A 13308-nucleotide genomic window follows, 5' to 3' on the forward strand; every position below is an offset into this window, starting at 1 on the left:
GCAGACGGCACCAGACATGCTAAGAGAGCGAGGCAGCCAAAAGCGCACAGACACACAGGAAAAAGGAAGTGTGATACAGTACCGGCCCAACCACTCATCTCTACCCAAGAGCAGGTTGGACGGAGAGCCAACACTGTGGGAAGAAAACAAAATGTTGGAGCCCAAACCAAAGGGAACAGGTGGACGAGAAGGCATGTGTGGAGAGAGGTGTGAAACATTATTGCGGGCAACGTTTTCTTTTCAACAACAGCAATAATGTTCATAATGTTTTGGAAGCAAGAGCACAACAAAACCCATAAGAAAATCTTGTTTTCTGATCTACAAATACACAATACACAACGTGTGGAGCGTTTATGCAGGAATTCACGTGTTAATCGGAAAACCTGAGTGTGGACGGTGGCCCTAAAGAAGTAACAGAGTACAAGATCGAATGCAAAAACATGGACAAAGTTCTTTTCTTCAAAGCTTGAGAGTGGCGAACATGATGGCATGTAAATCACATGGTACAAATTATTACTTTTAATGTTTGTGCCTTTTGTCCAATTGCTGGTTCAGTTTTTGCAGCTTTTTGTTTGATCCTTAAGGGCCACCGTATCCATGTATGTTTAAATTAAAAAAAAGATATATAAATGATCAATTTAAGTAAATATCTATTGGCCTAATTTGGAAATACACTGTGAAAACAATTAGGTAAAATACCTATGTCACCCCTCATTTCTTTATATTTTGCTTCCAAGTAGAAAGACATTAATGTATTTTGATCTTGAACAGTAGTTTTCCAGGATTTCTGAAGTTCCTTCCAAGTGTTTCTTTGGAAATTGGTTGTTTTTTCACTCATTACCGGTCCAATCCTTGTACCTGAGCATTTTTTGTTTTGTTTTGTTTGTTAAACCACTTAACACTGACCTGTGAATCATTCAAGCATAAGAAAGCCCCTAAATGTTTTCTATGCATAACAGACAACTAAGCAAAGAACCAATTAGAAGTGTATTTTTTAGAGACGTCGTTACCAGCTGCCTGTCACAAAAACAGAGTTTGTTCCGATTTCTTAAGTGAAACACAGAGGATGCTCTGTCATGGTTTGGGCCTTCTTTGATGTTGAGGATCATGTCAAAATTGATGATGAACACACAAAACATGCAGTTTTTTGCCTTATGTACTCTTTTCCCATTCGGGTGTCAATAAACTGCTGCATGTATTTCCAAATTTCCTAGAAAACATAAAGAAATGAGGAGTAGCTTCAAGGCCTTTATTATAGACGGAGCAATCCTTTCTTTTACAGTCTAAATATTCTTGAAAGCTCTTATTGAAGAGTTCTTCCTGCTCTGTCTTCCCAAAATTAATAATAAGCTCAAAAAGTTTATTTTTAAGGCCGGTTGTTAGTAAAAAGAATAAAAGAAACGTTGTCTACGGCAGCACGCACTGAGTGTTGTTTGTGTTTTAGACAGAATCCCATTCAAGTGCAAAGTGGACTACAGCCCCCCCTACAGACAAGGTCATGACATTTCACACACGCACACACTATTAGTGGCTTTTCACCTCAGATTGGCAGCCAGACTGGACACCTGGCTAGACAGCTCGCTGCTCTGTTTGTCCACGCCCCACATGCTGTGGACGAGAGGAGAGAACACACTTCAAGGCTCTGGTGTTCACGCTACCAAACCCCAACCCAGCTCACACAGCTCTTCAGTCACACCCACACCGCACTGATATAATCCAGTCCAGATGCTGCTTATTAAGGGAGAAAAACAGTGAAACCATCTGCTTAACTTGATAACAGTTTCTCTAAATCACTGCATTTCCTCCATATTGAAAATAGCATCATACTGTGCATGCAAGTCCCGAATTACATCGAAATTACATTTAATTATTCCCCCTACGTTCCTACGCAGAAGATCTAACATCTTCACATGAGGCAAAGTCTGACTGAATGTTTTCATGAAGGACGAGCCAAAGTTGTGCTGACAAACAAATGCGGGCAGGTTTGTTTCCTAAAATGAGGAACCATTCACATCAGGACCGAGGAACTGTGGCGATTCTTTAAAACAGTTTCTCACTTCCTATAAATTTTCAGGTTGACTGACAAAATAGTTTACCAAGGATCGAAATCCTTTTTGTGTTTCCCTCCTGAGCTGAGGGAAACCAAAGCTGAATTAAACCTATAGAGACAGAGTGCATTTAGGTCCTACCATCACACACCTAACCTGTGAATTTGTATTTAGTGAAGGTGCCTCCACCAAGAAGAGTTCAGTGACCCAGACTAAGACTGTAAAAACCGCATAACATCAACAGTCAACCTTCATTTAGCCTACGTATGTGACATCAGAGTGACGTGTAGTTATATTTTTTAGGGAAGCTACTACGGAGGGTATCAGAAAGGTTTGGAGTTACAATGTTGCCACAGCTCAGATTTAACGCAGCTCTAACCCACTGTCAGTACACAGACACCACTTTGTCGCTGATTGGTTAAATATCTAAACATCACTTTGTCATTGCTATGATTTTTAAATGAAGCTAAAGGATTGTGTCAGTTTGTAAACTGTGGGTAACTCAGAAGGCTGTAACGTTATGTCTGCAATGAAATGCCTACACACACTCGACAGTTTTAGCATCTTTATAAGGTGAATATAGCCTCGCTATGAATCCTGGATTTAATCCATTTGGGTAGAACAAGTCTGATGAATGTAGACTCTACGAGGTTAATGCTGAACTGGGATGAAGACAAATGGCTGTTGGCTCTGATAACAGCTGGATGATAGATCATACAAACAACTTTCTGCTGCCAAACTTCAAATAGATTTCATTTTTAACCTTTTTTTTTTCTGTTCCAAGTTTGGTGCAAATCATCTGACGTTGTGTCATTTTGCTTCTGAGGCAATTAAGTTTTACTTCCATATATTCGATTTAAGTTTGTTTGGTGCTGTCTGGTTGATAAGAATGTGAGTAGATAAACGCTGTGGCAGCAGGGTCATCCTAAGTTTGTCCCACGCTATCTTTGCTTACAAAACTGTTGAACTTTTACCCCTGTACAACGCACAATCACAGTTTTGTAGCCACGATTGAGGATATTATCCTGATTCTTTCACACTGATCAGCTTTCATCTTGGACAGCATAAAATGTCACAGAAGTTTGCTAACAATAACTCGCCACAGCTAACTAGACAATAGCCTAAAAGATTCCTTTGACATAATGAAATTCTATATTTTTGGCCTTTATAACGATATTTTGCAGAATGAAAGGTTGCACTCTGTCTCTGTAGGAAGTAAAACACACAATCCCATTTATAATTATTTACGTAAGACATTGTACTACATTTCACTGTGCACACAGTTTAAAGATGCAGTGACCTGTATTCTTCTTCCAATATAAGGAGTTTGTGTAGCTCTCAGTGTAGCTGGAAGCAGCTTCATCATATTTGTTTTTCATGCTGTGATATTTTTTCTTTATTTGTGTCTCAGCATGGCTCAGGGAAAGTTGTACGCAACAGGGGCAAACAAAGAGACTTATTCAGTGGTCTACAGCCAATAACAGCCAATGACAGGAGCATGACTTCCAGTAAAAGATTCACTTTAACAGGAAAAGTAGTGCCTTTTCAGCCAAGCGAGCCACCTGATGTTTACTAGTCAGTTGAGCGTACATAAACACGCTGCCTAACAAGGTTATTCAGGGGAGCTTTAGTTGACTGAGAACCGTGTGGGTGATAAAGGGTTTCGATAATAATAATTATCTGATAGTTGTGTCATTTTGTTTCCACTGTGAGGCAATAAAACCACTTCTTCATTCCACGTAATGTTTGTTTTTTTAATCAACCCAGAAAAAGCCGAACAGTGTTCAGACTGATGTTATGAGAAGGCTGAGATGGTGAGATGCTGGTGAGAGACCAGATCGCTAAAAAAAAGGATGTGGATTGCTTGCATATAAAGGTCATGGTATGGATATCATGCAAGCTAAATGGGAGAGTCTGTAGATTCAGTACATCAGCATTAAAAGGGTTAGAGAGGCATTACAGGAACGTCTCAGCTGCCACCGTCTCTGGACCTGAGTGCAGGTTCAACTGCTGAAGATGAAGAGCAGACTTACACCAAGTTGCTGAGTGATGCTAAGTTAAGCTGCTGCTGTGTTTGCTGTTGCTGCTGCTGCTGACTTGGCTGGGAAACCGTCTGCTGCTGCCATGTGGACACGCCGGTGGGCAGCAAGCCTCCTGGTGACGCCAGAGCGTGTAGAGCAGTGATGTCCGCGCTGGTCAGCTGGTACTCTGAGAGGGGGCAAAGGTCACAGCAGGAATTCAAAATAGATTTCTTCTTTAAGCTATCAGGGTGAATAATTACATAAACTTGTTATTTAATTATTAAACTCTGTTTCATCTAAAAAGGATATTGCTGCTGCCAAAGCTCTCGTGTTGAGTTCACCTGTGTTGTACGCTGTAGGCATGGCGGAGAAGGGCAGCCCCTGTGCCAGGAGGCTCGGTGTGGCTACAGAGACCACTGGCGTGGTGAGAGTTTGAGCTCCAGCTGCCAGTCGCTGGGCGTTCTGCCAAAGAGGACCACAGCATGTTAGTGAGAGCAGGACAGAAAGGATCAAAACTTCCACATGTGACCCAAAGGAGTCAAGACTTATTTTTTGTTTAATGTACACTCTGACATGCTGGGAATGACGATGTGCACATGGCTGGATTCATAATGGCGTTCCACATGGAGTAAATCTCAGAGTTAAGTGTGGATTTACTGTCGGGACGTTCTTGATGACATGCATCAAAAACACTTTCATTGTTCTCGGTGATTTATAGAATTACATTAAAGGCACATTGTTCAACCCTCAGTTGCCACATTTTATTCAAATTAAGCTTCCACGAATATTAATGATAATTACCAAAATGTAAATCAGATCAATTAACTAGATAAAAGATTATGTGAAAGTAAAACCTCCCAAGCAGATCGACTCTGACGAGACACAGACTCTGTAGAAATTCAATATTTTATCAATGCATTTTTAAAAAACATCAACAGATTTAAAATATTTTAGCAAAATTTGGATCCATCTCGTCTCATTTTTTTTCTTTACTGTTCTATTTGGTGCTCTTTGTTTTTATGTAAAAACCTACACAAATATGTTCAATAAAAATTATACAATCACTGTTTAAGTTTAATATGGCTTATCTGGATATAAACATCCACAGTGATGTGAAAAAGTTTGAATAGGAGTCAATACAGCTCTGTGATAAAATAAGTACACCCCATGGTTCAGTCGCTTCTAGCAGGAATAGCTTGAACTAATAGTTTTCTGTATGACTTTATCAGTCTCTCAAATCATCGTGGAGGAATTTTGGCCCACTCTCCATTACAAGACTGCTTCAGTTCACTGAAGTTTGCAGGCATCCAGAATATTTTGGTATACAGAGGATTTCACTGGGCTCAATGACTGCAAGGTGCCCAGGTCCTGTGGCTGCATAAAGAGCCCAAATCCTCACCCCTCCACCGCTGTGCTTGACAGCTGGTATGGGGTGTTTGTGCTGATATTCTGTTTTGCAGTCTTGCAGTTTGTTCAGATGCAGCTTTGCAAACCTAAGCTGTGCTGCCACGTTCTTCCTGGAGAGAAGAAGATGTCTTATGTTAACCCTCCCAAACAAGCCATGCTCATTCTGTCTTTTTCTTATTCTAATGTCATGAACTTTAACATGTAACATGCTAACTAAGGAAGCATTGAGGGTGTACTTAGTTTTTCACATGGCAGAAACTCCTCCCAGTCTGTATCATCTGCACGTATTTGCCATATTTTCTTGATAAATCAAGATTTTTTTTGATTTAAAAAGGTCAAAAGCGATAAAAGTACATCACAGGGTTTTGCAGCCAAAATGGCTCTTTGATTTCTTCATTCAGTTTACCATCGTATTCATACATACAGTTGCTCACTGTGTTTTTGGCCTTTCGATTTAAAAAAATGGCATAAACATTTAATAGGAAATAAAATCTCCCATTTCAATTTTAATATCATCTACTGTGCATATAGTGTGTTTTAATTTTAAATGGTAAATTTCAGAATAAACTCTCCAGTCTCACTATAATAAACTACAAACGGGTGACGTTATCTGCAGCTATCGTGAAGCTGATCCTGTTTGCCTCAATGCAGAGCTCATCTCATGATTCTCCAGTGGATGTCAGTAAAGGTTTGCAGTGCGCTGCGAGAGTGGTAAAGCATCCTGTTTATGTTTCTATCACTCAGTTTTATAGGAGCCACGGAGATGACTGTTTGCACATCCAGTCACCCATTTACATGACAAGATATTCAGTGTTTCTCCAACACAGGTGCCACAGTCACACTGCTAAATCTGTGGAACTGCTGCCCTGAGGTTTTATTATTATTATGTACACTCGCTGAAACACACAAATCTGTGAAGAAACACAACCCTCCAGAGTCAGGTTGAGCTGAATTATATCACAGATAAAAGCAGATGGAGGTTTTTAACAGAAGGAAATAATAAAAGGTTTGCGAATAAAAGGCCAAAGACGCAGTAATTCAGGTCTGGAATTACTCTTCTCGATGCTGAGGCTCATCATCCGGAGAGGAAACATTCGGACAGAGTTATGACTGCAACGCTGAATTTACACAGAGAGAGAGAAGAGACAGACCGGACAGAGGAGCCGGATTCAATTATCTGCCTTTGTGAAGAAGTGAGGAGGAGCGGCGAGGTGAGAGCGATGAAAATTAATCACTCTTCTCTGGAAAATGAGAATCTTGCCTGTCAACTTTGGGAGGAATTGTGAAAGAGGGGGAACGGCAGCAGCCACCACCACCATCAGCAGCAACCATCATCTCTCTCTGTGTAAACTCAGCTTAAATCAAAGGCAGATTTTTTAGAATAACAAGAAAATTCAATGTTTTCTTCCCCCCAGTATTATTAAAAGTGGGATAAGTATTTTTTCTGTCTCACAAATATTCAATGAAAGTAAAATGTTGCTATAACATTTTTTTTTGTCTCAAATAATAATCCTGCCCATGAATAGTCAGAAAACAGTGGAATAATAGCTTGTTTTCAACAAATCTCAACACAAAATTGTCCCATTTAAAAAGCCGAAGCCATCGCCTCACAAAAACATAGCTAATTAGCTTTATTTCATCTTAATCATTAATTAATTTGTTATAGTAACACCATAAATACAGAGGTGCACAATCCTAAAATGTTTAAATCCTAGTGTTTCAGAGCTAAATATGCATACGTGACAGAGGAAATGCCTTTAATGTAATGCCAGTTAGTTCTTAAACATCTGTACTTCACACAGTTTTTGGAGGATGGTGGAATGAGTCGGTGTGAGTGTCAGTGAGCAGGGAGCATGCTCCGTGGTGCCTCGAGAAGACATCCATGCTTTTAAAGTGGCATCGTATGATGAAGTAAATGGACCTGCATGGTTCAAAAACTTACAGGAGCACATTACAGTATGACACTTCTGCTGAAACAAAACTGATTCATGTGAAGGTCTGAATCACTTGAGTATTTCTAGATCACTGACAGGTTTATGAGCCCACGACTAAAGAAATGCTGGAACAACACATCCATGAGCCCTGAACCACATGCAGTCAGGTGGGAACCACAAACTGAAAGACTATCCCAAGAAATGTGAGTGGAGCAAGACCAGAACAATGTGAAACTCCTATAAGAGAACTGCATCCATGCTATTAATGTGCCATCGACTCATGCGAGTGACTGACGTGGGGGAAATCACCTCGTTTACCAATTCCAGCTCATCCTCTGTCTGCAAAGGGTGGTAACAGAGAGGGTTACAACTCTGGGGTAATTAAAAAAGATATATGGAACAACAATGAAACTACTTACTGTAGTCTGGCAGCTACTTCACTGGTGGCTTGCTTAACAATGACATACTTGCAGTCTGATTATGAAATGTGCGGCGGTGCCATCACTCTGCCTGCCTACAGTCATTAGAAATGTAATGACTGGTCTCACTAATCTGGAGCTTTCGTTCACACAATCGCCCTCAGCCGTTACAGTGTCAACATATTTATCACTTTGTACCGAGCTAAGAGAAAACAGGAAAAGCTGCAGGAAATGTGAAGTAGTACAGCAGCAAAAAATCTTTAATACTGCTGGGTAGCAGAGGCTGCTTTCTGCTCTTAAAACACCAGCAGTTCGTGCATGTTTATCTTGTAGCTGTGTAGGTTTTCAGTCATCCAGGGCAGGGTAGTCTTAAAGCTTGAAAATAAGGCAATTGTACTTGTAGATGTTGTACCTCTCATCCAAGAGGCTTCTTCAGTTCAGTTCAACACTTTGGACGGAGAACCTATCGGTCTCATGGTGGATTCACCTGAAATCTCTGGTGGTAATGACCCATGCCTTTTTTCATACCCTGGGTCATGTGGTGACGCTCATGATCAATAGTGGGTCAATGACCACCTGAGGGACAAGCACGCAAGGGTTTAAAATGTCTGAGACTCTCCACTTTTTTGGTTTTAGATCTGAAGAAAGTGAAATGTTTTTAAAAACTTATAGAAGTACAGTCCCCTTATTTTTAAGTTCTTAAGACCACGTTTATGTTACTCAAGGACAGCTAATAAATGGACCTCGCTGTTGAAATGAACTTTAAGTCCTCGATGAAACCAAGACTGTTTTTTGTTAGCACAGACACTGCTGAACATGCCTCCAAGAAACGTGGGTGCACGCTTGGTTCAGGAAAAGAGAGGAGAGAAATCTCATCGGTGTGTCGGTGGGAGTAGGCTGATTCAACACGACTTTACTCACTTTCCTAGACTAAATAATGAGAAGAGTTGAGCACAAAAACTCTTCCCCCAGGTCTTTACTAAAGCACAAAACTGATGGCAAGCATTCCTCTATAACAGACTGTTTATCTTCTGTGTAATTCTTGAATTTCATTCAACACATCAATATGAATTCCCAGAGTTTTGTATGGTTTTCCATCTCACTCACAAAACTTTCCTGAGATAAGAAATGAAAATAATCCTCCCGTGGTCCTGAAATAATCCTTCAGATTCATCGTTTGTCTTTGCTTCAACATCGTGGGTAACTTTAGTGAAGGCAGGAGGTGTTATGCTAAGGATCGAAGCGTTAAAGAAACCGACCCAGACAACACAAGTTCGGCTTAGTTAAGCTCACCATCTGCATGAGGCTCTTTCCGCCCTGTGAGGTGATGACTCGGAGGTCTGGCTTGCGGCTGTTGACCATCTGGGGGCTCGGAGGTGGGGGTGGAGACTTGGCCGGAACTAGTTTCCCCAGACTGTTGCCGTTGGAAACGGTGAGGAGGCCTGGGGAGGCCCTGGCACTGGTGTATCCATTAGCTGCGGGGAGACGGAGGTGTGAATGGACAGAAATCAATAGGAAAATCAAACAGGTGAAAGCAGACGGCGGGGTACAGACGGTGTGCCCCCTCAACGATGGCTTACATAATCCTCCCAAAGGTTTCTTTGTTAAACAGTTTTTCAAAGACGTGCAAACAGAACCAAGGAGTAAAAGCCCTCTAATGTTACAGATTATTGGATATGTTGAGGCAAATGTGCTCTAGTACTAATAAATAAAAGATTGGACATTTTTAATCTAGAAATCCAATATAAAGTAAGTAAATGAAAACATTTTCCTGGTGCAGGCTTGAAATAAAGAACTAAGGCATGTGCCAGGCTGACTGCATTCCCCGCAGGAAGTGCTGGGAATCCCATGCATTTCTGTTGTTACTGGTGGCTTCCCCTGATCCCTGTGAGATACAATCACAGACGGTGCAGAGGAGGAGAGCAGGAACGAATACTCCCAATACAGACCGGATAACAGAAGGACGATCTGTGGTGAAAAACAACAAATAAGTGGAAGATAGCGCTCAGATATTTTAATACTCACGGACTGGACTTGGACATCCTCCATTTGAATTATTCAGGTCGCCTCCAAGAAGAGCGCCTATTGATAAAAGCTTAAATTAATAGAAATGTTGGGACTTAAGAACAAGAACATCACTTTAAGGTTCGGCAGTGGAAGAAAAGGTAATACATGGAGTTCTCAGTGATTTCTAATGCAACAAAAGCCTCAAAATATGAGAGAACTGCCTTTTGTTCTCACATAACATTTTACCACAGTGGACATTTTAATCTTTTGTACTTTGAAAAAGACCCCAGCTCATGCATACACTGTATACTATATGCACTCTATTTGTTTCTTTGTTTTATCTTAAATATTGACTTATACACAGTTGTTCATTCCCTCCTCAGGTTTCAGCTCCAGCCAGTGCTGCACATGCATTATGTCACCATGCATTTCATTACACAAACTGTATGAGTATATCCAAAAAAAGGACTTTAAATTGAGTATAATCTAAATAAATATTAACTCCAGGTCTCCCCTGCATGCATCAACTAATCAACTAAAATTTAATATAAACGTGAAAAAAAAAAAGAGTGTAAGTGAAGTGTAGCGAATGTCACACAGAGCAAATTAGTCCAGAGGAGAGCGGCATGCATTTCTCCCCGAGGAATGAAGCAGCTTATTATGCATAATGATATGGAGCTGCATGCTTCCAGTGTCTGCTATAGTCTCTGATTACCTGACAGTGTCGCCTTGCTTGATTTTGTAATTATCTCTGCTATTAACTAATAAAGGCCAACGTTTACTTGTGTTTACAAAGAATTCAAAATGAATCCTATGGGGGTACAAACATGGATAATTTTTTGTCATCTTTCTTTTTTTAAACAACTTCTTTTGTTTTAGATCAAACACACTGAAAAAACATGAGCAACTTAAAAAAGTCATGTTCGTGTAAAAGTAGAAAAATCCCTGCGCTGAAGACTGTTTACTGTCTTTTGCTGGTCTACAGGCCATTCCTCATCTCGCTCACCTGCACTGGCTGGTCGCTGTGGCAACCCAGGAGACACCGTATTTCTCTGAAGAGCCGGTTGCTGTGGCGACAGGAGGTGGGTATCCGTGAGCGATGATGATGTTACATAGGAGGTAGTTACCAGTGCGCTGCCAGGGTTGCTGAACTGCAGTGTGCTTTGATTGGACGCCTGGACGGTGACCGGCATGGAGAACGTCTGAGGCGGAGCTGTTGACTGCTGCGAAATTAAGAAAACGTCACTTTTAGTCCCACTGCGCGACATTACCGCACTACTTCGGTAACAATCAGAACATTACCTAGATTTAGCCTCACGCTACTTTTTTGGAATTAAAAAAAATGTGGTAAAACTGGCAGGTTGTGTACTTTACAGCTTCAACTAACAAACTACACGATCGTTTACAAATATAAAAGCATGTAATGGAAAAAACTGTCTCCAGAGTTTTAGTCATCTCATTTGTAAAAGATCAAATCTAATTTCAAAGAAAAATTAGGCACTGTAATACCTATTTTTTATTATAATACGGTAAAATTAAGACGTATTGTCATGCTCCAAATAGGTGCACATAATATATGAATATGGGTCTACAGGCATTTCCTTATTTCACCATTGTGGAAGAAGCACGACTGAAAACCGTTGCCGTATGACATATTGTGAAGTGGAGAAGTTTTAATATTGAAGGACCCACACTGGCTTGTGTGGGTCCTTCAATGTTATAAAATATTATTTTAAGTTATTGTTTAAGTTATTATTGTAAGTTAAAAAGTAAAGAAAAACAAGTCAAAATATAATTATTAAAGAGTAAAAAAAATGCAAATATAAACCTGTCATTGCTCTCTGTTTGATGAACATCAGAATAACAACCTTTATTTCTTTCACTTTCACAAAAAAGTAGCATTAGAAAATTATAAATAGATAAAATGACATTAAAACCACGATATAAAAGCCAATATACAAGTGTGGGCTTTTAAAAGTTTTTTTAAAACGAGGAACTGATCGTGCTGAGCTAACTTTAAGAGGAAGTTTGTTGGGCTAAAACTGAATGCAGTCCCCCTTTCTATTAACAGTAATCAGTAAAATCTTAATTTGAATTTTGCACTGAATGGGAGGCCAAAGAAATTTTGTGAGGACTGGAGTCATGCATTTGCAGCGCAAAGTGTTTGTGAGTAGTCTTGTACCAAGTGTAGATGCAAAAGTGCTGCATCATTTAAGAATATATACAATGACTTGCAATAATCGAATCAGCAGAAAATCAGAGAGTGGATAAGGTGTTCAGCTGTATTATTCAGAAGTCCTGATCTGACCTTTGTAATATACTAACCCATATAAAGACTGGGCTGAGAGATTTGAAATAACAGTTGAAACTGAGAAGCTTGAAAAAAAAAAAAATGAGTAGTTTGCTTTGGGTCAGTTATTAGTTGTCCAAAACGGGGAATGACACTATTAGTAAGATGTTCAGTACCAATAACAGTTTGGTTTTAAAAAATTAGAAGTCATCCAGTCCTTAATGGCACCAAGGCAGGAATGCAGGCAAGCTACATGTTTGTGTTTTTCTACTAAATAAGACAAGCGAATGTCAATAATCAGCATTACAGAGGTAAGACAGACACAAACTAAAGAAAATAGGTCCAAGGATTGAGCCCTGTGGGACCCAATATGGCATGAGGGTGCAGTAAACAAGGTAAAACTGTCCACAGTGACTCTAGCTGTACCAAATGTAAAATACAAACTGTAATGTTGCCTGAATCTGTGCTCATTAAAATGTCCTTAAAAACTTTACGTAAAGTGGTTTCTGTACTTTTTTTCTAAGACCAGACTGAAATTATTGCCTTTTATTACCCCTAAGAGCTGCCTACTAACCACTTTTTCAAGAATTTTTGAAAGCAGAGGTCATTTGGAAATAGGAAGGTATTTATGCAGTTATGGTGGGTATTAATCAGTTTTCTTTAACTCTTTACCCCTTGAAAGCTGACTAGGAGTAACCTTTGAAGCTCTTTTCTGAACTGAGTGGTTTCATATCTGAGGGCTTCTTATAGAACGAAATGACTGTGTTTGCATCAGACGTTATAGTGAGAGTGAGCTCTGCCTATACAGCTACCACTGGAAACTATTCTAATGTCATCAAACCACATGTTCATTGATAAATACTGAGCTGTCAAACACATTATTACGGGTACAGGGGAGCTCATCAAATGTCATCTTTATGGGGAGAAAGCGTTAACGATCCATGAGGCTATAACATCAAAACCCTGCCTGAACAGCTTATGAAGCAACATGTGAACTTCCACCTTACACGGTGTTGTATTTATGTCTGACACAAATTTGTTCAAATCCAGTAGAGTAATGGGGGTAAATGCAGTAAGGTGAATGGTGGGTGCCAAGGTAGAGAAAGAAAGGAACAAGTGGCACCCAGTGAAGCCTTAAAGTTTATTTTAAGAACTCTCACAAAGTTTACTACTGATGGTAAT

General features: G+C 40.0%; 1 protein-coding gene across 5 annotated transcripts in view; it reads right to left on the reverse strand.

Annotated features, from left to right (window-relative positions):
- LOC101482893 (myocyte-specific enhancer factor 2D homolog) overlaps positions 1–13308 on the reverse strand; it is a 32206-nt gene that overhangs the window by 5474 nt on the left and 13424 nt on the right. The window contains exons 6-13 of one of the 5 annotated variants that reach the window (XM_004549111.4): positions 10843–11059; positions 9855–9911; positions 9123–9304; positions 7720–7749; positions 4411–4531; positions 4082–4256; positions 1540–1608; positions 83–133 (exon numbers count right to left, since the gene is read on the reverse strand). In XM_004549111.4, coding sequence (XP_004549168.3) covers positions 83–133; positions 1540–1608; positions 4082–4256; positions 4411–4531; positions 7720–7749; positions 9123–9304; positions 9855–9911; positions 10843–11059 — 902 coding nt within the window. The remainder of the gene's footprint in view (positions 1–82; positions 134–1539; positions 1609–4081; positions 4257–4410; positions 4532–7719; positions 7750–9122; positions 9305–9854; positions 9912–10842; positions 11060–13308) is intronic. The other 4 variants (XM_004549112.4, XM_012918600.4, XM_004549113.4 and 1 more) reach the window with 4 other exon arrangements.

This window comes from Maylandia zebra, linkage group LG22 (genome assembly GCF_041146795.1).
Source record: "Maylandia zebra isolate NMK-2024a linkage group LG22, Mzebra_GT3a, whole genome shotgun sequence".
Taxonomy (NCBI): Eukaryota; Metazoa; Chordata; class Actinopteri; order Cichliformes; family Cichlidae; genus Maylandia; species Maylandia zebra.